The 24,449-nt window shown below is 34.5% G+C and overlaps 1 protein-coding gene across 6 annotated transcripts in view; it reads left to right on the top strand.

The window, feature by feature from the left end:
* The window catches only part of KIF20B (kinesin family member 20B), a 73,009-nt gene extending 48,802 nt beyond the window's left edge, over positions 1–24,207 (top strand). For 2 of the 6 annotated variants that reach the window (XM_055353831.2, XM_055353829.2), the window contains exons 24-34: positions 1,271–1,396; positions 2,498–2,622; positions 4,452–4,607; positions 8,658–8,834; positions 10,470–10,580; positions 12,583–12,780; positions 16,161–16,469; positions 18,186–18,287; positions 18,634–18,784; positions 21,962–22,104; positions 23,243–24,207. In XM_055353831.2, the coding sequence (XP_055209806.2) occupies positions 1,271–1,396; positions 2,498–2,622; positions 4,452–4,607; positions 8,658–8,834; positions 10,470–10,580; positions 12,583–12,780; positions 16,161–16,469; positions 18,186–18,287; positions 18,634–18,784; positions 21,962–22,104; positions 23,243–23,320 (1,676 nt within the window). In that variant the 3' untranslated portion in view covers positions 23,321–24,207. The remainder of the gene's footprint in view (positions 1–1,270; positions 1,397–2,497; positions 2,623–4,451; positions 4,608–8,657; positions 8,835–10,469; positions 10,581–12,582; positions 12,781–16,160; positions 16,470–18,185; positions 18,288–18,633; positions 18,785–21,961; positions 22,105–23,242) is intronic. The other 4 variants (XM_063710311.1, XM_055353830.2, XM_004049777.4 and 1 more) reach the window with 2 other exon arrangements.
* The last annotated feature ends 242 nt before the right edge of the window (positions 24,208–24,449 follow it).

Raw genomic sequence — 24,449 nt, forward strand, 5'->3', positions numbered from 1 at the left:
AAAATGTAAATTACTGGAGTCAATGACTGATTAAATAATTATCTTTTTGCCTTTACTGCTCTAGTTTGCTAGCTTTCAAATAATAGGTGACTAGCCATTAGTGAGGTTATCATTGGTGTTCTGGAAATTTTTTAATTGATAATTAGATTTGTAAATTCTTTTTCTAGTCCTCAGTTTAGAGTCAAAAATGCAAAGTGTAAGAGGGAGGGAATTCTTTGAATAAAATTATAATTAATTGTGTAATATGAATATATTTGAAAATCATGCTTTTTGAAAGAGATTTATATGATAATATGAAGGTGACTTTAATCCTAGGAGGAATTCTGTTTTACTAGCACACCTGAAAGCCTGCATCAATGGAAAAATACTAAAAACTGCTCATACAGTTTTCTCTTACTGTTTAGTTTGTTTTACCTTTGTTTTATGTGCACTTTGAGGGAGCCATCTTTGGGTATTTGTGTTACTAAAAGCAGCCTGAGATTGAGCTATGCATTTATAGCTTTATCACCTCTGACATCAGTAATAGTTGGTAAGAGTTCTCTGAAATGAGCCCTGCTACTAGGTGCCATCACCAGAGGCAACAAACTGATCTTCCCTCTTTATCCGTTTCCTGCAGACAGGGTTAATATATAGTTGCTTACAAGTAATTGCTGTAGTCATTCTTCAAGGGCCAGAAACAATTTTAGGAAAGCTGTTATTACTAGCTTTTCAAAAGCCATTTCTGAGGAGCTGGTTTTAAATAAAAATTTAAAATAGAAATAAATATTTGACTCTGAATATTTTTCTAGAAAAAGTAACTACTTGATGTTAAAAAAAAATGGTTCAAATTGGGATTGAGCTTTTTTAGTTTTAGGAGGTAAAGGTTTTAGTTTGATTGGAGAATATTAACACTGAAAATAAGTATTTTGCCAAATAATGGTTTCTCCCCCTAAATCCTAAGATTTATGTTCATAGTAATAGTTAGTTGTATTGGAATAGTTTAATTGTATTAGAAATTGTTAATTTTACCTGAAAAAACTTTTTTCCATTCATCCACTCTTGCAATCATCCAAGCATCCATCTTTACACCAAATATATATTTAGTATGTCATATATACCAGTACTGTTGTAGACATTGAGGATATTGTGATGAATAAGACAAAGTTTCTGCCTATATGGAACTAATATTCTATTACAGTTAATAAAAATGTATTTTAATTTTAGAAGAACTTAAGAAAAATTGGATATCTAGAGGCTATTAATTTCTAAAATGTTCTCCCCCAATTTTTAGATCTAAATGTTAAAGATAAAATAATTGAAGACATGCGAATGACACTAGAAGAACAGGAACAAACTCAGGTAGAACAGGATCAAGTGCTTGAGGCTAAATTAGAGGAAGTTGAAAGGCTGGTCACAGGTAAAACAAGATTGCTTACATTTCTCTAAATACACTTTTTCATTTTTTAAAAAAAAATTCCTAGATTTTTTCCCTTGTTAAAGTAGTACGTATTTGCAGTGATTGATAATGGAAAAGTATTTGGTGTTTCTTGAATGTCCTATTACTTGTCATTTTCCACTGTGATGAAAATTGTTTCACTAAAACTATATGCAGTAAAGAAGGAGTAAGGACATTTCATGATAACTTACGAATTATATATTGCAAGCTATGGATGATAACTTGCAGTGTTCCCTAGATGTTAAGAGTAAGTTTTCAACTGAGTTTCACCTTTGTCAGGCTTTTGGCATTATCTTGTATGTTGATCTCAATAAATACTTTGATTTCATTGCTTTCAGAATACCATCAGAGTTTTTCTAGAGTATATGGAAAAATATAACATTTACTAATAAAAATGTTATGTGTGATTCTTGTAGAAAGGGCAAGAAATTTAGAATTAAGAAATTGTCTGTGCCATTTTATATATAACCTTGGCAGGGTACTTGTGCTTACTCAGCCTAATTTTCCTCATTTGTAAAATGTGGCTGATGATGATAATGCGATATATACTATTGCACATTATTCTTTTTTTAAAGTCATCTGACTTGAAGATTCATATTGTACATTATTCTTATCAAGATCAGATGAGATGAAAAAATGTAATAGTACTTTGTAAACCCTAAAACTCTATTATAACTGTATTTTGGTGGATGAAATTGTGATGAGGATGAGGACAGTGAGTCTATGTGACTTCATACTTTTCTAGCCACTTTCATGGACATAGAAAACTTTTTTCTTGAGGACTGCATGAAGTTTTCTATATAATAAGGTTGACAATGAATTTATTATACTATACTGTGAATACTATTCATTGGATTCCTGAGAAGTCCCTGTAGTTCCTCTTCACTAAGAATTTAGTAAGAACTCCTAAAAGTTAAACTATAGAATAGCCTCAGTTCCATCTTGGTCTGTGTTCTTTATCTGGGCTCTACTGATTTGTGTCTGTAGCCCATGTCAAATGTATCTCTACATGGTATAACTTTTGCATATGCTTTAAAACATAATTTTATGTCTTCAAATCAGAATTGGAAAAATGGAAGGAAAAATGCAATGATTTGGAAACCAAAAACAATCAAAGGTCAAATAAAGAACATGAGGACAACACAGATGTGCTTGGAAAGCTCAGTAATCTTCAAGATGAGTTACAGGTATGACTTTATGTATGTTTTTATGTATGAATGTATCTGTCTTCATTATATTTCTAATAAGAGGAGAATTCAGTATTTTATATTCTGTAGTTAACTTAGATATGGGTGAAATAATACCTGGCAAATGTTAGTATGTAAATATAAGTTTTCAGTGCACATTGAAATGACATGGGGAAGAAATTCCAAGATACAGCCTATTAAGTGCCAGTGAAATATAGTGATTGGGTCCTTAGTTTTATGTTTCACATATTTAATTCGTAAACCACTGCTTCTAATGTCCTTGTGCCCATTTTTCTACTCCTTAAACTTCTTACTCATCAAATACTGCTGTGGAGAAAATGACCATCAGGAGAATTATTTTGATTACTTTAAATCTCTTCAAAGTTTAATTATTGGAATAGAATTGTATATCTGAACACATATAAAACTATACTATATAGAAGATATTCTATTTTGTGTGTGTGTGTTTTTTTCTTGTTCAGCTTTAACATACAACATATGGGGAAAACTTTTTTTTTCATAGGATTTACCAAATACTATTTTATTTTGTACATTTTATTAGACGTGGCATTCATAAGAGAAGCTGTAGGATTGAAGGAAACAATAGTTTTGGGAGATTGTCTGCCTCTAAATTTTTTAAAATTCTGGCTGTATATTAAACATATGCTGAAAACAAATACAAAAACTACTTTTTTTGTTACATATTATATATTCTAGAATTTACCCTTTTCATTGTGAAATTCCAAAAGCAGTTAGAACAAAATAAATATTATGAAAAAAGTGTATCAACCGTATTGAGAATGTTTGCATTAAAAAGTATTTGTGTATTTTGCATTGTTCTAAGATGATGTAATCACATTAGTGTAGATTATAAACTTTGTAATCCTGGAATGGACTGCCATACTTTGTAATATAGTGATTTTAGAAGTTTTCTTTTTGTTTTTTTGGGACGGAATCTTGCTCTGTTGCCAGGCTGGAGTGCAGTGACGTGATCTCGGCTCACTGCAGCCTCCACCCCCTGGGTTCAAGCGATTCTCCTGCCTCAGCCTCCCGAGTAGCTGGGACTACAGTTACATGCCAGCTCGCCTGGCTAATTTTTTTGTATTTTAGTAGAGATGCGGTTTCACCATGTTGGCCAGGGTGGTCTTGATCTCCTGACCTCGTGATCTGCCCACCTTGGCCTCCCAAACTGCTGGAATTACGGGCGTGAGCCACCGCACCCAGCCTAGAAGTTTTTTAAGTGGTATTATTATTATTTTTATTTCAAATGAAGTTCTACTTGGGTTTTTTATATATATTATTAAATGCCTCTGAACCCAAAGAATCTGTGGTACCAGTTTGAAAATTACTGATCAGCAGTATTCTCTGTCCAGCTCTTCTGGATGTTCTTTTAATAAATATCCTGTTGCACAAGTTATTTGTTATTTGGCATCTCGTAGGCCCAGGAATATTTTATTTTTAGAACCATCCAGTTGGAAATGACCACCACAAACAAAGTCTTTTTTATTCTCTTGGCATTTAGGAAGATTTGAGTCAGTTTAACTGTTTCAGAAATTTGAATTATTTATTTTTTCTTAAGGTCACTGATAAAAGTATTTAAATGGACTTCATAGCAAAATAAATTTATAAATGAAATGCATTTAGGAAAGCAAACCAGTTATTTTATTATTTTTTAAATAATCTGAAGCTTTGATCTTGTCATTGTTTAAAGTGAAACATTAAAGTTTTTATAGAGGTGAAAAGTAATGGATTGTATGAAAATGTTATAGAAACATGTATTGACTACTTTGTAGGCATGCAATAATAACTTATACCATTTATATATACAGGAGTCTGAACAGAAATATAATGCTGATAGAAAGAAATGGTTAGAAGAAAAAATGATGCTTATCACTCAAGCGAAAGAAGCAGAGAATATACAAAATAAAGAGATGAAAAAATATGCTGAGGACAGGGAGCATTTTTTTAAGCAACAGAATGAAATGGTTAGTAACAATTGTATCTTGATGTATTTCACCTACTTTCCTTGGTGTGTTAAATGTATTGCTGGAATTAACAGTTTCTACATGGTTTTCTGTTTTTGGTTTTTTAAAGGCAGGTTGTCATCTTTATAAGATAACTTCTGAGCCAATTTATCTTGACATTCACTAATGTTCTTGTTTTAACTTGTTTCAGTTGATTTAGCATGTTGGGAGAATACCTTATTGCTTCTTACTGTCTAGATATAAAAAATCTCTTCCTTTTGACCGTTACAGAGTATTCCCTATTATATTTTAAAACTTTCTGCATTTTGAACTGTAGATTCTAATACTGTGTACATTTTATCACATAAAGTCACCTAAATAGTTTGTAAAAGACTATATATATAGTAGAAATGACCTGCAGTTTTACATTTACTAGCTGTAGGTCTTGTAATGATTGTCTTAGCCTGTTCTTTTTTTCTAATTGGCACTTAGTCTGTTTGACATGCAATGTTGGCAATCAGAAAAAAGAAGCTAAACATTATCGTTAATCCGAGGGAAGCTATTGAGCAACAAATATTTTAAAATGAAAAACCAATGTCTATAAAAATAGTAACTTCGCAGTATCATATTGTCGTCTGTTGGCATTTCCTTTTTTTATGACTGCATTTGACTAAAAACAGTTAAACTTTCCTATAAAAACTGGAAGATTTCCTTCCTTCTTTCCTTCCTTCCTTCCTTCCTTCCTTCCTTCCTTCCTTCCTTCCTTCCTTCCTTCCTTCCTTGCTCCCTCCCTCCCTCCTTTCCTTCCCTCCCCTCTTTCCTTCCCTCCCCTCCCTCCCCTTTCCTTTTTCCTTTCCTTCTTCCTTTTCTTCATCCTGTCCTCCTTCTTCCTTTCCTTCCTTTCTCCTTTCCCTTCCCCATGCCCATCCCCTTCCCCTTCCCTTTCCCTTTCCCTTTTCTTTCCTCTTTTAAAGAGACAACGTCTTGTTCTGTCATCCAGGCTGGAATGCAGTGGTGCAGTCATGGCTCACTGCCGCCTCAAACTTCAGGGCAAAAGCAATCTTTCCAGCTCAGCCTCCCAAGTAACTGGGACTACAGACACATGCCACCACACCTAGGTAAATTTTTTATTTTTTGTAGGGACAGAGACTTGCTGTGTTGCCCAGGCTGGTCTCAAACTCCTGGTCTCAAGCAGTCCTCCTGCCTCAGCTTCCCCCAAGTGTTGGGATTATGGGTGTGAGCCACTGTGCATTGTACCCGGCCTGAAATGTTAATTTTCAATAAGGTAAGGACGGTTTTTCCACTTTTTTTCTTCCCTAGCTTTAAAGCTGCTTTTAACATTGAATATTGAACAGAGTTGGCCAGTTTTTATTAAAATGAGGCTGTTGTGAGCTAAACTTTCCAGCATGCTTGCTAAACTCCAGACCATACATGTATTCTACTCCAGAAATCAAGCCCTTGGTTGAAGTGTGTGTCCTTTCTGAAGCTAGAGAGTCTACCATTGAATGCTCTGTCCTCATGTCGCATGGTGTAAATTTGCTCCCGTAAAAAAGTTTACTTTTTCATGAAATCATTTTATTTACAGAATAAATTTTTTGAAATCATTTTATTTACAGAAAAGTTACAGAACTAGCACATAGAATTCCTGTATACCTATCATCCAACCTTCCTGACCCAGTAGTAAGAGGCAATAAGTAAAATCAAAACAAAAGGCTGTCACAGTTGCTCCAATTCCAAACCAGTGGTTTCTCTGGTAGCAATGCCAGCAAGTAATCCCACTTTGAATTTTTAATCCTAGGGAAAGCTAGTTTACTCTTTTCTCTCATATGTTTCTTTATAATCATACTTAGGTTGTGTATGTGTCTGCCATACTTAAGAAACACATTTTTGATGTAATGTTAATTTTTGATGTAAAATTGTAACATATAACATGGAAAGGAAATAGAACATAGTTCAGTGAGTTATTGTGAAGCCAGTACCCACTTAACTAATACCTATTTCAAGAAGAGAACTCTGTTCCATCCCAGAAGCTCCTTCTTCTGCCTCTTTTCCAGTGGTAATAACTAATCTGTCCTTCAGTGTTACACTTCAGTTTTGTCTGTTTTTGGGTTTTATGTAAATTGAAATATGTGAATACATTTGATTGTACCTGACTTCTTTTCATTCACTATTTTATGTTTGTGAGAATCATCCATGTTTCCATGCATGTATCTGGAGTTAGTCCACTTTCATTTCAGAATATTTAAGTGTATGAATAAACCACTGCTAATTCATTTTAATGTTGAAGATATTTGGATTGTTTTCTGGTTTTGGCTGTTATGAATAAATTTTCCTATAAACATTTTTATACATTTATTTTGGTGCACATTTGCATATATCTCTGTTGTGTGTGTGTGTGTGTGTGTGTGTGTGTGTATATATATATACACACATGACAATTGCTAGATGATAGGGTATATATATGTGAAATTCTAGTAGAATGCTGCACTGATTTTCAAAGCAGTTGTACCCATTTATACCCCAACTAGTGTTGCAGTAGCTGTATAGTCCCACCAAGGTATGGTATTGTCAGTCAGTTTTTAAAATGGTTTTAATGTGCTTTTCCCTAATTACTAATGAAGTTGAAGATTGTTTCATTTGTTTATTGGCTGTGCCTATGCAAGTTCCCTTACCTGTTTCTCTGTTGGATTATCTAGCTTCTTATTAGTAGGAATTCTTTATACTTTTCGGGATAGAAGCCCTTTTTGTAATGTGTTGCAAGTACCTTCTTTCTATCTCTAGTTTGCTTTTTCTTTCTTACTGCCTTTTTATGAGTAGGAGTTCTCATAAATTATTATTGTAGATATGGTAGATATTACAATTATTGTAGATAATTTTATTAGTATTATTGTAGATAATTGTCCCAATATTTTTCTTTATGAAGCCCAAGGACTTGAAGATGGTGTGTTATATTATTTCCTGAAAGCTTTGAAGTTTTATCTTTCATATTTAGATACTAGAATTGATTTTTGTGTTGGTGTGAGGTAGTGGTCAAAGCTCTTGATGTTTGTTTTAATGTGAATTACCAATTGACGTGGAAATATTTATTGAAAAGACTGTTTCTTTCTCACTGCTGTGCCACTTTTGTCGTAAATCATTTGCCCACGGGTTAATTTTGTATGTGTTGTAAGATTAGGGTTGGGGTTCTTTTTTTTTGAATTTGGTTATTCTGTTGTTCCAGCCCCATTTATTGGGAAGATTGTCCTTCCTTTTATTTAATTTTTTTGCCACTTTTTTAAGTCAGTTGACCATGCATTTGTAGATCGTCTCTTCTGTCCCATTGATTTCTCTGTCTTTACATGCTGTCTTGACTATTGTGCTAACTTGAAATTATAGATAATTGCTGTCATTTTGTTCTTCATTTTCAAAATAATTTTGAGTATTCTAGATGACTTGCATCTCCATATAATTTTTAGAGTCACCTTTTCCATTTCCACACACATTCACACATACCTGAATTTTGATAAAAACTGCTTTTACTCTCTAGATCTATTTGGAGGAGACATCTTAACAATATTGAGTATTTTGATCCTTCAACACAGACCAATCTCTCTATTTATTTAGGTGTTCTTTAATCTCTTTCAGCAGTATTTTATGGTTTTATACATTTTCTTTATCAGTATTTCATGAGTTTTGAACCTATTGTAAATGGTCTTGTTTTCTGTTTTCATTTTTCTGTTGTTTGTTGCTATTACTGTAATTTTACCCACTAATTTTCCAAACGTTGGCAGAAATGTTGGTACTAGTTTGAAAGCTATAGCTGTAATTGTGTATTGAAAGAAGTTACCAGTAAGCTGATTTTTGGAATGAGATGGGATATGGATAAAAATAACATGGACATTTAATTTATAAAATGATATGTATTTTGTTTTATAGTTAAATATTAGTTAAATATTTTATCTAGACTACTTAATTTGTCTTGTAATCTTGTTTGCAGCTATATTTATGGTGTTACATGTAATAATTTCTAAACATTCTTAGATTCATAATATATCAAGGTTGACTTTAATATTTTCTTTATTTCCTGATTAGGAAATACTGACAGCCCAGCTGACAGAGAAAGATAGTGACCTTCAAAAGTGGCGAGAAGAACGAGATCAACTGGTTGCAGCTTTAGAAATACAGCTAAAAGCACTGATACTCAGTAATGTACAGAAAGATAATGAAATTGAACAACTAAAAAGGATCATATCAGAGACCTCTAAAATAGTCAGTAGTCTTTTTTGCTATGCCTTTTTAATTGAACATAGTAATTACTTAATTGACTAACTCTTAAAGAATAAAAAAGTGTAAGTCTCAATAGACCAAAAAGGAATCAGAGTATTTAAAATGTGGAAATTTTTCATGATTTTGAGTTTTGAAATTTATCATTAAGATTGATTTGTCAATCAATGATTGAGATGTAGCATTTTCTCCAATATTTTGGTTATATCTCTCAGTAATTAGAAAATATTAGTATTTCTAATTACTTTGGTAGAGTAATTAGAGAATCAACAATTTATGGTTTAGTCCCCAGTCTACGTTTAAAATATGGAAATGTGATTCAACATGAACTCTTGGTGATTTTGAATACTTGGGCCCATCCTTAACTTTATTTTATAAAGATACAAATTATTTTGAAAGTAAGCCTAATGGTAGAGAGACATTATGAGTCATTCAGCTGTTACTTTTATATTACCTTGAGACTGGAAATCCTGAAAGAGGAGAGAATTGCCTTTTACAGATAGCTGCTTCCCAGTAAATAGAATCTGGGTACATCTGAAGCTAGTCTTTCTGGGATAATCTGTACTTAAAAATCTTCTGCTTTAAAGCCTTCAGACAATAGGAAAAATATGTATGTGTGTGTCACATCAAAAGACTATTATTGTAAGAGAGATTACTTGCTTTAAAAAGAGGTAGTATTGTGTTGTTTAATAATATATACTAGAAAGTCAGAAAAACTAGGTATCAACTGTTGTCGCTGTGGTTTTGGGACCTTTGAGAAGAATTACTTAACATTTCTGATCTTTATCTAAAACAGGTAATAGTGTTTTCCTAACAGAGCTGTGAAATTAATGAAGATTGTAAAACAAGTAGCGCAGTTCTTACTCCAGTGGAAATCAATACATGCTAGTTACTTTTCCTTTTATGAATTCAGTAGTCTTTCTTATTTGGCAGTAATGGGGAGGTGACATAAGAGGTTTACTTGACTTTTGATTTTGATGGCTGTGATGAGGAGGTCTGTGTTACAGTTTATTAAGTTTAAAAATGTAATCTATTTCTTTATAAATCGCCTAAGTAGAGTTTAGAAATAGAACTTTATGACTGAGAAAATAGGAGGAAGAATGTGCTGCAAGAAAAGATTTAGTTTTCCTTATGGTCTTTTGTACTGTAATGCTATAGTTGCATTCCTGAGAAGCCTCCAGTTTTTCAAAATTGTATTATCAAAAGCAACTGTTGGGATACTGAGCAATTCTAACTCAGTACAGACCTTGACCATGCCATTTAACGTGTGTCGTTCTCTATTTCCTCATCTGGAAAGTAGGAATAATGATTTTTGCCAGACCTACCTGCAGAGTTGCAATGAAAGTAAAGCAAGAGAATGTGGGCAGAACACTTGGAAGTTGCAAGCAATCTTTCAAATTTCTCCTTAGATCAGAGTCAATAAACTGGAAAGTGACCCAGGCTTTCCTGAGTATCTGAGGTTGAAAGAGAAATAGGAGGGCTAGGTGGTAATTAAAGGTCTTTACTTATTTCCATTGTTTAGTTTCACACAAATCTTGATTTTATATTCTTTATGTGAAGTTTTCTTCAATATATTTTCAGGTTACAATGCCCTGTTGCTTTAATATTTCCTTACTTTAGGAAACACAAATCATGGATATCAAGCCCAAACGTATTAGTTCAGCAGATCCTGACAAACTTCAAACTGAACCTCAATTGACAAGTTTTGAAATTTCCAGAAATAAAGTAGAGGTGGGTATTTGGCAGCACAGTCCACTTATTTATTCTCTTTATCCACTATTACTAAATAACACGTACAAGTCAGTTGCTGAAGATACCTTACTGCACAATTAGCTGTATGTGCTCTGGGCTGTGTGAAAGAAACTAGAGGCTTTTGAGGAGAGGTGAAATTCTTTTGGGAGATTATATCCCCAAGTGATGTTAATCTCATCTTAAAAGCAGTAGATCTGTTAATAGAAACAAACTTGATGGTCAGAAATAGGAAATCCTACTAAAGAGAAAATAGGGATAATTTGCTCTCATAAAAGGTTGCTTTAATAAACATTGTGTTAAATAGTATTTTTTGTAATTGTATCCATTTAGTAGCTTTGTCAGCAGTCTTCAATAACAACTTGTGAGTTTCCTTAATTTGTATTGGGCTTAGGGTTCTGTGAATAACTTTGGATAATATAGAGATTCTTAGGTTGGATATGAAATAGATAAAAATTCTATGTTACTTAAAATTTTTGAAGATAAAATTACTTTTTAAATTTCTTTTTAAAACACATTTATTGGGAGCATTCAGAATTGGGAACTTTTTTAAGCACTGAGGATACGAACATCAATAAGACAGATTGTCATCCTCAAGGAGTGAAGAATCTAGTAAGGTAGATACATAAGTGAATGACTTGTTTGATTTTACTTCATGGGCTAAGTGTTACAGTAGAAATATAAAGTGAGTACTACAAGGAACACTGAGGAAGATGAAATGAATTTTGCCTGAGTGGTTGTGGAAATGGATTAAAGAAGGTGATACCATATTGTATCTTATGAATGGAAGCTTATTAAGCAGACAATGTGAAGAAAAAGTCTTAAAAAAAAAAAAAAAGAAATGGGGTTTCACTATGTTTCTCTGGCAGCTGAACTTGAACTCCCAGGCTCAAGCAGTCCTCCTGCCTCAGCCTCCTGAGTAGCTGGGACTACAGGCATGTGCCACCATGGCCAACTGAGAAGGACATTTTAATCTGGGAAAATAACATGAGCCATTCATTTTCTCTTGGTTTTTCCTTGACAGTTCTTAGTAGTTTCAAATAATTAGCACTAACCTTGGGGACTAATACAAATCATAAATTTCACAGAAAAGTTTGAAGTTTAGCCATAAACAAGGCTTAATTCTTGATTGCATGGACAAACACATATAATGGAACATTTCTTTCTCCATAAATTTATGTATGTTGTCCTAAAACCTCCTGGTTCCAATTTTCTAATTCCAGCAGTTATTGTATATTCCACAATTTGGGGAATCATATTGTTAGGCTATTTTGTATGTTCTTGCCTTCATGTAATCGATATACTTAACTGGGCTGAAAGTCCAAAATGATTAATTCAGTTAACTGATGGTTGATTCTGGGAATTCCACTGGACTTAATTTGTGGTCTCTCCCTGTGGATTGGACCTCTCATGGCGTGGTAGCTGGCCTGAGATGGGGCATTTTGAGGGTGAGTGTCCTGAAAGTGTTCTAAGAGGACAGGACAGAAGTTCTAATGCTTCTTATGATTGAGCCTTAGAGGACCATAATGTTATTTCTACCACATCCTATTGGCTATAAGGCCCAAATTCAAATAGAGGGGAATGAGAGACTCCATCTCTCAATGGGAAGAGTAGCAAAGTATTTGCAGCCTGCTTCTTTAATATAACCAGGCTGTTTGTCAAAAATCCCAGCCTCCTCCCTTGGGAGATTTCTGATTTACTAGGTTTGTGGTAGAGTCCAGGAGTCTTTTAAACAAATTCTGTAAGTAATTCTTATGATCATACAAGTTTGGGAAATACCGATATTACCCCTAATTTTAACATACCATGTGTGAGCCTGAAGAAAGTAGATGATCGCTCAGTCTTTCTGTTCTTGCTGTGACCTAGCACGCTTTTTGTCTTTCCCAATGCATTGTCTTGAATAGGCATTTGAGAGAATTAATTCTTTGTGGTTTATAAATGTATACTCTACAAATAATATTTTTCCTTTTAAATTCTGTTGTAGGATGGATCTGTAGTCCTTGACTCTTGTGAAGTGTCAACAGAAAATGATCAAAGCACTCGATTTCCAAAACCTGAGTTAGAGATTCAATTTACACCTTTACAGCCAAACAAAATGGCAGTGAAACACCCTGGTTGTACCACACCAGTGACAGTTAAGATTCCCAAGGCTCGGAAGAGGAAGAGTAATGAAATGGAGGAGGTAAATACTTAACTGATGAGTAAATTTAATGTATAAAGCTGTTATAGTATAGAGTTAAACTGCTATATTGCCCTCCTGTTCATAGGCACTGCTGTTAGAGACCAAAATCACAATTTATGCTGTATTTTATACCCTTTAAGGATATCACTGTGGGCCAGGTGTGGTGACTCATGCCTGTAATCCCAGCACTTTGGGAGGCTGGGGCTGGCGGATCACTTGAGGTCACGAATTCAAGACCAACCTGGTCAACATGGTAAAACCCCGTCTCTACTAAAAATACAAAATTAGCCAGGAGTGGTGGTGCACACCTGTAATCTCAGCTACTCAGGAGGCTGAGGCAGGAGAACAACTTGAACCCAGGAAGTGGAGGTTGCAATGAGATGAGATGGCACCACTGCACTCCAGCCTGGGTGATAGAGCGAGACTGTCTCAGAAAAATAAAGAATATTACTGTGGTTTAATGGTCTTCAGATAAAAAGCTACGTATATTAAAAGATATAGCGTATCCCTTGCTTCAGTTAAACTATAATACATCAAATGATGGTGGATTTTACTGGAGAGCCATTTCAGTACACCAGTCCTGTTCATACTTAGTCACTTTCCCTGTATTGGAAGAGAAAAGAGGGTTATGTAGAAATCAGAGAAACTGAAATAGCTAACTTGCTTGAGTATAATCTTTGTCATTTAACTAAAATCTTGTCTGTATGGTCCTAGCAAGTTTTAAAAGAGAAATTCTTTTTTCATCAGCCAGTGTTAAAATTTGGGCCTCTATGTAGTGGTAGGCTAAAAGCTATTAACCTCTTCTTACTGCAGTTTCTTGATTGAAGGGTTGCCAAACCTACCATGTCCTAGATGTGGAGATTTGGCAAGTCAGATGAGGTTTCTGATCCTGTTTTCTCCTTTTTGGAACAATGGATTAATGTGTTGAAAATGCTTCGCTTTTGCTCTGCAAGTGGCAGTTACATAATAAATAGTAATATTTATTTATTTATATATTTTTATTTATTTATTTTTTTATTATTATACTTTAAGTTTTAGGGTACATGTGCACAATGTGCAGTTTAGTTACATATGTATATATGTGCCATGCTGGTGTGCTGCACCCATCAACTCGTCATTTAGCATTAGGTATATCTCCTAATGCCATCCCTCCCCGCTCCCCCCACCCCACAACAGTCCCCAGAGTGTGATGTTCCCCTTCCTGTGTCCATGTGTTCCCATTGTTCAATTCCCACCTATGAGTGAGAACATGCGGTGTTTGGTTTTTTGTCCTTGTGATAGTTTACTGAGAATGATGATTTCCAGTTTCATCCATGTCCCTACAAAGGACATGAACTCATCATTTTTTATGGCTGCATAGTATTCCATGGTGTATATGTGCCACATTTTCTTAATCCAGTCTATCATTGTTGGACATTTGGATTGGTTCCAAGTCTTTGCTATTGTGAATAGTGCCACAATAAACATACGTGTGCATGTGTCTTTATAGCAGCATGATTTATAGTCCTTTGGGTATATACCCAGTAATGGGATGGCTGAGTCAAATGGTATTTCTAGTTCTAGATCCCTGAGGAATCGCCACACTGACTTCCACAATGGTTGAACTAGTTTACAGTCCCACCAACAGTGTAAAAGTGTTCCTATTTCTCCACATCCTCTCCAGCACCTGTTGTTCCCTGACTTTTTAATGATTGCCATTCTAACTGGTGTGAGATGATATCTCATTGTGGTTTTGATTTGCATTTCTCTGATGGCCAGTGATGGTGAGCATTTTTTCATGTGTTTTTTGGCTGCATAAATGTCTTCTTTTGAGAAGTGTCTGTTCATGTCCTTCACCCACTTTTTGATGGGGTTGTTTGTTTTTTCCTTGTAAATTTGTTTGAGTTCATTGTAGATTCTGGATATTAGCCCTTTGTCAGATGAGTAGGTTGCGAAAATTTTCTCCCATTTTGTAGGTCACCTGTTCACTTTGATGGTAGTTTCTTTTGCTGTGCAGAAGCTCTTTAGTTTGATTAGATCCCATTTGTCAATTTTGTCTTTTGTTGCCATTGCTTTTGGTGTTTTAGACATGAAGTCCTTGCCCATGCCTATGTCCTGAATGGTAATGCCCAGGTTTTCTTCTAGGGTTTTTATGGTTTTAGGTCTAACGTTTAAGTCTTTAATCCATCTTGAATTAATTTTTGTATAAGGTGTAAGGAAGGGATCCAGTTTCAGCTTTCTACATATGGCTAGCCAGTTTTCCCAGCACCATTTATTAAATAGGGAATCCTTTCCCCATTGCTTGTTTTTGTCAGGTTTGTCAAAGATCAGATAGTTGTAGATATGCAGCGTTATTTCACAAGCATTCTTATACACCAATAACAGACAAACAGCCAAATCATGAGTGAACTCCCATTCACAATTGCTTCAAAGAGAATAAAATACCTAGGAATCCAACTTACAAGGGACTTGAAGGACCTCTTCAAGGAGAACTACAAACCACTGCTCAATGAAATAAAAGAGGATACAAACAAATGGAAGAACATTCCATGCTCATGTGTAGGAAGAATCAATATCGTGAAAATGGCCATACTGCCCAAGCTAATTTATAGATTCAATGCCATCCCCATCAAGCTACCAATGACTTTCTTCACAGAATTGGAAAAAACTACTTTAAAGTTCATATGGAACCAAAAAAGAGCCCACATTGCCAAGTCAATCCTAAGCCAAAAGAACAAAGCTGGAGGCATCACGCTACCTGACTTCAAACTATACTACAAGGCTACAGTAACCAAGACAGCATGGTACTGGTACCAAAACAGAGATATAGATCAATGGAACAGAACACAGCCCTCAGAAATAACGTCTGTTAAGTATTTTATTTCTCCTTCACTTATGAAGCTTAGTTTGGCTGGATATGAAATTCTGGGTTGAAAATTCTTTTCTTTAAGAATGTTGAATATTGGCCCCCACTCTCTTCTGGCTTGTAGAGTTTCTGCCGAGAGATCCGCTGTTAGTCTGATGGGCTTCCCTTTGTGGGTAACCCGACCTTTCTCTCTGGCTCCCCTTAACATTTTTTCCTTCATTTCGACTTTGCTGAATCTGACAATTATGTGTCTTGGAGTTGCTCTTCTCGAGGAGTATCTTTGTGGTGTTCTCTGTATTTCCTGAATCTGAATGTTGGCCTGCCTTGCTAGATTGGGGAAGTTCTCCTGGATAATATCCTGCAGAATGTTTTCCAACTTGGTTCCATTCTCCTGTCACTTTCAGGTACACCAATCAGACATAGATTTGGTCTTTTCACATAGTCCCATATTTCTGGGAGGCTTTGTTTGTTTCTTTTTATTCTTTTTTCTCTAAACTTCGCTTCTCGCTTCATTTCATTCATTTCATCTAAAAAGCAGAGCGCCTCTCCTCCTCCAAAGGAATGCAGTTCCTCACCAGCAATGGAACAAAGCTGGACGGAGAATGACTTTGACGAATTGAGAGAAGAAGGCTTCAGACGATCAAACTACTCTAAGCTACAGGAGGAAATTCAAACCAAAGGCAAAGAAGCTGAAAACTTTGAAAAAAATTTAGACAAATGTATAACTAGAAAAACCAATACAGAGAAGTGCTTAAAGGAGCTGATGGAGCTGAAAGCCAAGGCTCGAGAACTACGTGAAGAATGCAGAAGCCTCAGGAGCCGATGCAGTCAACTGGGAGAAAGGGTATCAGTAATACTTATTTTTAAAGTAACTTGTTTTAAGCTTAAAACTAATTACAAACTCTCTAGCAAAATAATTTTTCTTCAACTTTCTTTTACTTCTTTGAAGAGTAGTATATTTTCAAGCTGGTGCAAGAGCAGAAATAGTATTAACTATACTCCTGAGGCTCTCTGTCAGGTAATAATTTTGCTGAGTGAATATTATTTAGCATAGTTTTTCTGCTACACATGTAACACCTTTAGAGATTGTTTTATGGAGTCTTACTAGTTAACTTTTGTTTTATATTTAATTTAAAAATAACATTAAAACACTGAGTTTCATCATCTAGTTGGCTTTTTCTTGATCCATTTTTTTTTCAACGAAGAAGGAAACACCAAGTGTAGTTCTCAAGAAGGTTAAAATATAAATATTTTATTAATTTTACTATTGGCATATATCCCTCATGTATATTTCAGAAAAGATTTACAGATTGTTGTAGATACATCATGTAGAAACTTTAAATTTTCTAACTGATTTTACTCAATCTTCACTGCTATAATAAACTAAGTACATGGGCCCCCATGAAAATCATTTATGCAATCCTATTTTCTTTTTTTCTTCCACATACTCTTTTTTTTTTTTTAATTACTAAGTTCTGTGGTATGTGTGCAGAATGTGCAGTTTTGTTACATAGGTATACACATGCTATGGTGGTTTGCTGCACCCATCAATCTGTCACCTACATTAGGTATTTCTCCTAATGCTATCCCTCCCCTAGCCCCCCACCCCCCGACAGGCTATATTCTAATCCAGTGAAGATTTCCAAAGAGCTCCTTACTGACCACTATGTGTGGAGGTAGCCTCATGGTCTCTTTTCACTTGCATCCTATGATTACCGTCTGTCTTTTCCCTGTCATGGCGTCTGCTTCTTATGACCCTTATAACTTCTGCTTTGTAATTTGGATTCTGAGGTTCAGTCATGATCTTTTCTCTGCTTCTCTTCTTGCCCCCTTTTTCCCGAACTTTTATCTTTGGTACAACTAGGATTTGCAGCAGTTCAAGTCAGTGAGTATATCTGTAAAGGGCTTTGTCCTATGTGAGGTTATTTGGGGAAAAGAAGAGTAAGATGCCATACCCATGTTGTAGAGAAGAAAGATAATATTTTAAAAGTTTTAACATTTTACCTTTGGTTATTTGAAGTTTTGTTTTTATTTTATTTTTGATATTGTCAAATGTCAGTGAGAGAACTTAGACATAGATGCTTGTATTATTTGGGAGTTAGGCAATAGGTAGGTATATTGCTATGCTGTATTTTAAAGCTCGGTTTCAAATAAAAGATATTATTCCTTCCATGTTTTTCATTTAGCTTATGTAATTTCATTACTTGTGATATGTTTGAAAAATTCACACCTTCAGTCAGGGTTTCTCAACTCCAGCACAGTTGACATTTTGGGCTGTATACCTCTTTGTTTTAAGGGCTATCTATCCTGTGCATTGTAGGGATGTTTAACAGCATTCCTGACCTCTACCCACTCGTGGCCAATAATATCCCCTTCTCCCTGGCAAAGACAACCAAAAATATCTTCAAACATTGCCATTGTCCTCTGAGTTCAAAATTGCCCTCAGTTAAGAGTCACTGTTTTAAGTGATAATGTAGCTTTTTACATATTTTCTTTTTTGAGTCTAGAGAAATAAAATATTGTCAAGAAATTAACTGGTGCTAAAATTCATTATTTTTAGGACTTGGTGAAATGTGAAAATAAGAAGAATGCTACACCCAGAACTAATTTGAAATTTCCTATTTCAGATGATAGAAATTCTTCTGTCAAAAAGGAACAAAAGGTGTGTCTTTTAATTTGTCCAAAATTGTAGCAATTATCCAGAAATCCAGTTGGGTTCAATTATAACTCACTTATCTTCTCTTTCCTATACATCTGATTCAGTTGAAATGTAACCTTTAGCATTTGGCCAGTAGCATCTACTTTATGTGTTTACTTCTGACTTTAACACTCTGCCTGTCAAACTCTGTTTACCATTGTCTGACCCTTTTATCCGTATCCTTATATACTTAAAGTTTCCTACCTGAGAATTCATAACCTGTCTCTGGCCTCTTTAATTCAGCTGTGGCCATAACTATTTCCTTCTAACACTTCTCATCAACAATAACAAAAAATGTTTTGTTTATTAGGTTGCCATACGTCCATCATCTAAGAAAACATATTCTTTACGGAGTCAGGCATCCATAATTGGTGTAAACCTGGCCACTAAGAAAAAAGAAGGAACACTACAGAAATTTGGAGACTTCTTACAACATTCTCCCTCAATTCTTCAATCAAAAGGTTTGCAGAAAATTAATTAAATGACCTTTTTTTGTTAGATGTTGGGTATATTTTAATACCTAATTGATATATAAACTCAACAGCTGTTCAGGGAATATTATACTTCAAACAGGCATTGTCCTATACTAGGTACTGTGGGAAGAAACATGTAAAAGGATGATAGATCTAGGTGTTCGCTATGTAGTAGAAGAGAAAGGCTTATATTTAAGTAACTGATCCAGAGCAGGCTACTTAATATAGTAATAGGGGTATAAACAAAGATATGATAGTATTGGAGGGAAAAGAGCTACTCTGATTAGGGGGCTTTGGGAAGGTTTTTATGGGAGAGATGGGATTTATCCTGTGTATTGAAATGTGGGCAGGATTACACTTTTTAGGGTGCCCAAGGGTGAGAATACAGTCATGGGTTCTTAGTTTCTGTTTTTGGTTGGGACAGGAAATCCCCTTCCTCATCCCTGTTTTCTGCTTATCACTAGAGACAGAAACTAAAAACCATGGCTTCAGGCCGCTAAAAGCCTAAAACAAAACAAAACAAAACAGAACAAAAACAACAACAAAATAAGGTGGGTTGGACAAGTTTGCCAGTATTAGTATTATGGTATATATCCTTCTAGTGTTTTTTTTTTCTGTGCATATGTAAACATTATCTGTTTATGTACAATATGTCAAAAACACATTATTTTCATAAATACCTATTGAGTTTAGCTGCAGAAACAGTATGCTTAGTGCTTTTTTTCTTGATAATATAATGTGGACATATTGATACCTGTGTATATGTTAAGATATACACATATTTACATACATTTAAAAAAATACATACATTTAAAAAATGTGTTTGTATAAACAGAGAAAATATCCGGAGGGACAAACAGCAAACTGTTAAATATCTAAATTTGGAGAGGAGGGACATCTTTCTTTAGAGTCCTTTAGGCTTACTGACTACCACTTTTATATTAAAAAGAAATATATTTTCAAGGAGAGGTAGGTACCTATAATAAGTACGTAATCAGATAAGGGTAATGATTCTCTTACTTCATTGACTTGGTTCCTTAACAGCTTCCCTACCAATGCACTTGACATACATTTTTTTTTCCTTTTTTCTTTTTGTTTTTACTTATTTCTAGAAATGTAAGATATCCCTATTTTGAACTGTAACTGTAATACATATTTGTTGTTTTGGGTTACTTGGAAATATAGAGAGAAAAGAAAAAATGGAGATTAGTTCTTAAAATTCTGCTGCTCTGATAACCACTGTTAATCCATCACTTAGTATCACTGGTCTCCCAGCTTGCCCCTCTTGTCATCTCCCATCCATTCATACATGACAGAATGTTCTTTTCAAAGTGCAGATTGAATTATGTTACTCCTCTGATCCTTTAATGATTTCTCATTCTTCTGAATGACCTGATTTCTGACTCTCTCCAGTCTATCTCTTATTATTCTACGGTTTGATAACTAGCCAGCTTCAATCCTGCTAACTTCTGACAGTTCCTAGAATTTGCCAGCTTCTTTCTTACCTTCATATCATTGATTTCTTTTGCTTTTTCCTGTGCTTTCTTTTATCTGGAACACACCCTGGCTTTTCTCTTAGCTGCCCCCTTACCCTTGAGCCCTCATAGCTGATGGAACGTTATTAGGGAGACACACCTTCCTTCATCACCCTGTCACTAGCCCTCATCCCCAGCATCACTTAATCTTTATTATTCAATCCTATTTTTTGTCTTAGCACTTTTTAAACTGTAATTCTTTGCTTTCTTATTATCTTTTACACTAGAATATAATCTGCACAGGACAAAATGTCTGTCTAGTTCATACTGTCAGCTCTTACTTAGTACAGTGGCTAGCACATAGTAGTGATGAGTTTGGCTCTAGGCCAACATATGTATGATTTTTAAACATTTCTATTTTTTTTAGGCTGTACCATAGGCAATTACAAAGACTTATCTGACAAGCTTCCCTTCCTACACCAGACTTGATGCATAGCCAATGCATTATAATCTCTTAAGGGAGTTATAGTCAAGGATCCAGCATCCCCCAAGCTAGTCATGCTCTTACTCATATTTGCATATTTAGCCTGAGTGCCTCCATTCAGAGCCTCTTTATTGAGGCCTTTGGTGGAGGCATTCTTATGGAGGGGAACAGGAGGGGGAACCTTGAAGATGCTTTTCTCCACTGTAACTCGGTACTTTTCCACGTATAGCTCCCTCCAACCTCCAGCCCTGAGGTCTATAAAACTGTGAGAGCCTTTTTTTTGGGGCTGCCTGGGTGGTAAAATGACCACCACTTTTATGCTGATCTGTATTATTCTGTGGTGGACTATAGAAGAGGGTGGGTAGGAGCTGGTGCTTTCTCAGGTTTAGCCTCTTGCATATACTGTTGAAATAAGTGGTTAAAAAGCTGGGTTGTTACTTTCATTTTGGCTTGTTGTCTTAACTGGCTTCTCCGATACCTGGACTCTCAGCTCTCTCAAGCCCAGCTCAGCCCTTAACAAGTAGTCTTCTCAATTTAGTCTAATGCCTTAAATGTTTTTTCTATTTAAAAAAAAAAATATTTGACATCACATGTGTGTGAATTTCTATCCAGGAATTTTCCCAGATGGAAATATGTTTTCTATTAAAAAAAAGTACTATGTACTATGTACATAGTAAGGAATTTAAAAATTCCTATTCTACTTCGCTAAAAGCAATCAGCTGTTAACAGTTTGGTTTCTGTCCGTTTGTGTGTGGACTTGAAGTAAAGGGTTTACAAAGTATTTTCATGCAGCATTCATTGTGCATAACTTTATGCATGAGCATTGAACTAGATCATCTACCACCTTATTTTTAATGCTGCATGATCCACTATATATATATCCTGCTCTTTTGCTTAACATAGCATAAACATTTTCCAAGTCATTAAAGATGCCTGAGATTTTTTACTACATTGAACATTAATCAAATGATACTTTATTTGCTTTTTTTTTTGCTGTCGATCATTATTTCATGTTCTCTTGACATTTACTTTTTTTCTTTGTGATTTGTCTATTCATGCCCTTTCACCATATATATATTGCAGTGTTTTTAGTTTGCGTATGTTCATTCTTTATTAAGGATTTCAAACCATCTTTATTAAGGATTTCAAATCACCTTTGCAATTAGAAAATTATTTCAGGAACTAATTAACATTTTTATTTTATAGCAAAGAAGATAATTGAAACAATGAGCTCTTCAAAGCTCTCAAATGTAGAAGCAAGTAAAGAAAATGTGTCTCAACCAAAACGAGCCAAACGGAAATTATACACAAGTGAAATTTCATCTCCTATTGATATATCAGGCCAAGTGGTAAGCTAGTATTTCTGTTTTCATCAATGTAGAACTGTTCATGTTCTTTTTAATTTTTTACAGTGGTTTGAATTTCAATTCTTTAGATCTCTGAAAACACATGCTATAAAAGTCATGCTTTTAGTCTCACATGTGTTAAGTTTATACTAATTAAATATAAATACTGTATTAAATGTATACAAGCGTCATGCATTTGCATTTGAAAATGCATCAGAGAAATTTATTTCCAATAATAGAATTGTCACCATTTAGTAACTTATTTGCCTCCACAATCTTTTTTTCTTTTTCTTTCTCTTTTTTAAATCACGGGAGTTGTACAAATCTGGGCCCAAGTGTTCCTGGTAAAAATATAAAACTGACATTCAGCCATTTCCTCCCACCTTTCCCCTAAGCCTTTGAGGATCTATTAGGAAGAGACTGTAGTTATCACCCTGACTCTATGATTCATTCTCCTGATTCAGAACAGTATGTGCTGTCACAGGGAAAGCTCAAATTTTCTGTCATGCTTGCATTTGCTTAGTGGATGAAAGTGAAGGTAAAAAAATAATTAAAAGAAATTAAAAAAATTAAAAAGAAGTGGCCAAGAAAAATCAGGAGAAACCTTTTTTGCAACAAGAGCTTTCAGATATGAGATTGACACTTGAATGCAAGATGTAAAGAGTTAGAGTAAATTAGGGCATGGTGTTGTAAGTACCATTCTGTCAGTCATTTTTGAGCATCTGTTTGATTAGTACCTGATTTCTTCCCTTGGCTGAAAATTGTTTTCTTAGTTACTATATAATGTGCTTTCCACTTTCTAAGTTATACATTTGTTGCCACAAAAGATCATTTCTTAAAAATTATTTGAGGCACTTGTCTCCAAATATTTTAGTAATTATTTTAAGTTATATCTGCCTTGAATTCAATATGGAGTCTAGGTTATTTTACTTCTAGAATTTGATAGTGTTGAATCTTTTACAAAGTCTATTTTTTAAATAAATTTTTATAGAAGATGGCATATCTGTAGTCTAAGTAAAAAAATTCTCCAATGTATCATTTCAGTTACTAAGCACATGAACATGTCTTACTCATTATAAACAAGCTTTTATTTTTATTTTCACTTACAAGCTTTGAAAAACTATGAAATTTTTAATTTCAGATTTTAATGGACCAGAAAATGAAGGAGAGTGATCACCAGATTATCAAACGACGACTTCGAACAAAAACAGCCAAATAAATCACTTATGGAAATGTTTAATATAAATTTTATAGTCATAGTCATTGGAACTTACATCCTGTATTGTAAATATAAATGTATATATTATGTATTAAATCACTCTGCATATAGATTGCTGTTTTATACATAGTATAATTTTAATTCAATAAATGAGTCAAAATTTATATATTTTTATAAGGCTTTTTTATAATAGCTTCTTTCAAACTGTATTTCCCTATTATCTTAGACATTGGATCAGTGAAGATCCTAGGAAAGAGGCTGTTATTCTCATTTATTTTGCTATACAGGATGTAATAGGTCAGGTATTTGGTTTACTTATATTTAACAATATCTTATGAATTATTTTTTACTTTATCTGTTATACAACTGATTTTACATATCTGTTTGGATTATAGCTAGGATTTGGAGAATAAGTGTGTACAGATCACAAAACATGTATATACATTATTTAGAAAAGATCTCAAGTCTTTAATTAGAATGTCTCACTAATTTTGTAAACATTTTGTGGGTACATAGTACATGTATATATTTACGGGGTACGTGAGATGTTTTGACACAGGCATGCAATGTGAAATACGTGTATCATGGAGAATGAGGTATCCATCCCCTCAAGCATTTTTCCTTTGAATTACAAATAATCCAATTACATTCTTTAGATCATTTAAAAATATACAAGTAAGTTATTATTGATTATAGTCACCCTATTGTGCTATCAAATAGTAAATCATTCTTTTTATCTTATTTGTTTTTGTACCCATTAACCATCCCCACCTCACCCTGCAACCGTCAGTACCCTTACCAGCCACTGGTAACCATTCTTCTACTCTGTATGCCCATGAGGTCAATTGATTTTATTTTTAGATCCCATAAATAAATGAGAACATGCAGTCTTTGTCTTTCTGTGCCTGGCTTATTAACATAGTAATATCCAGTTCCATCCATGTTGTTGCAAATGACAGGATTTCATTCTTTTTTTACAGCTGAATGTTTATGTCCCACATTTTTTTATCTAGTCATCTGTTGATGGACACTTAAGTTGCTTCCAAATCTTAGCTATGGTAAACAGTGCTGTAACAAACATAGGTGTGCAGATATCTCTTCTATTTCCTTTCTTTTGGGTACATACCCA

Source organism: Gorilla gorilla, chromosome 8, assembly GCF_029281585.2.
Source record: "Gorilla gorilla gorilla isolate KB3781 chromosome 8, NHGRI_mGorGor1-v2.1_pri, whole genome shotgun sequence".
Taxonomy (NCBI): domain Eukaryota; kingdom Metazoa; phylum Chordata; class Mammalia; order Primates; family Hominidae; genus Gorilla; species Gorilla gorilla.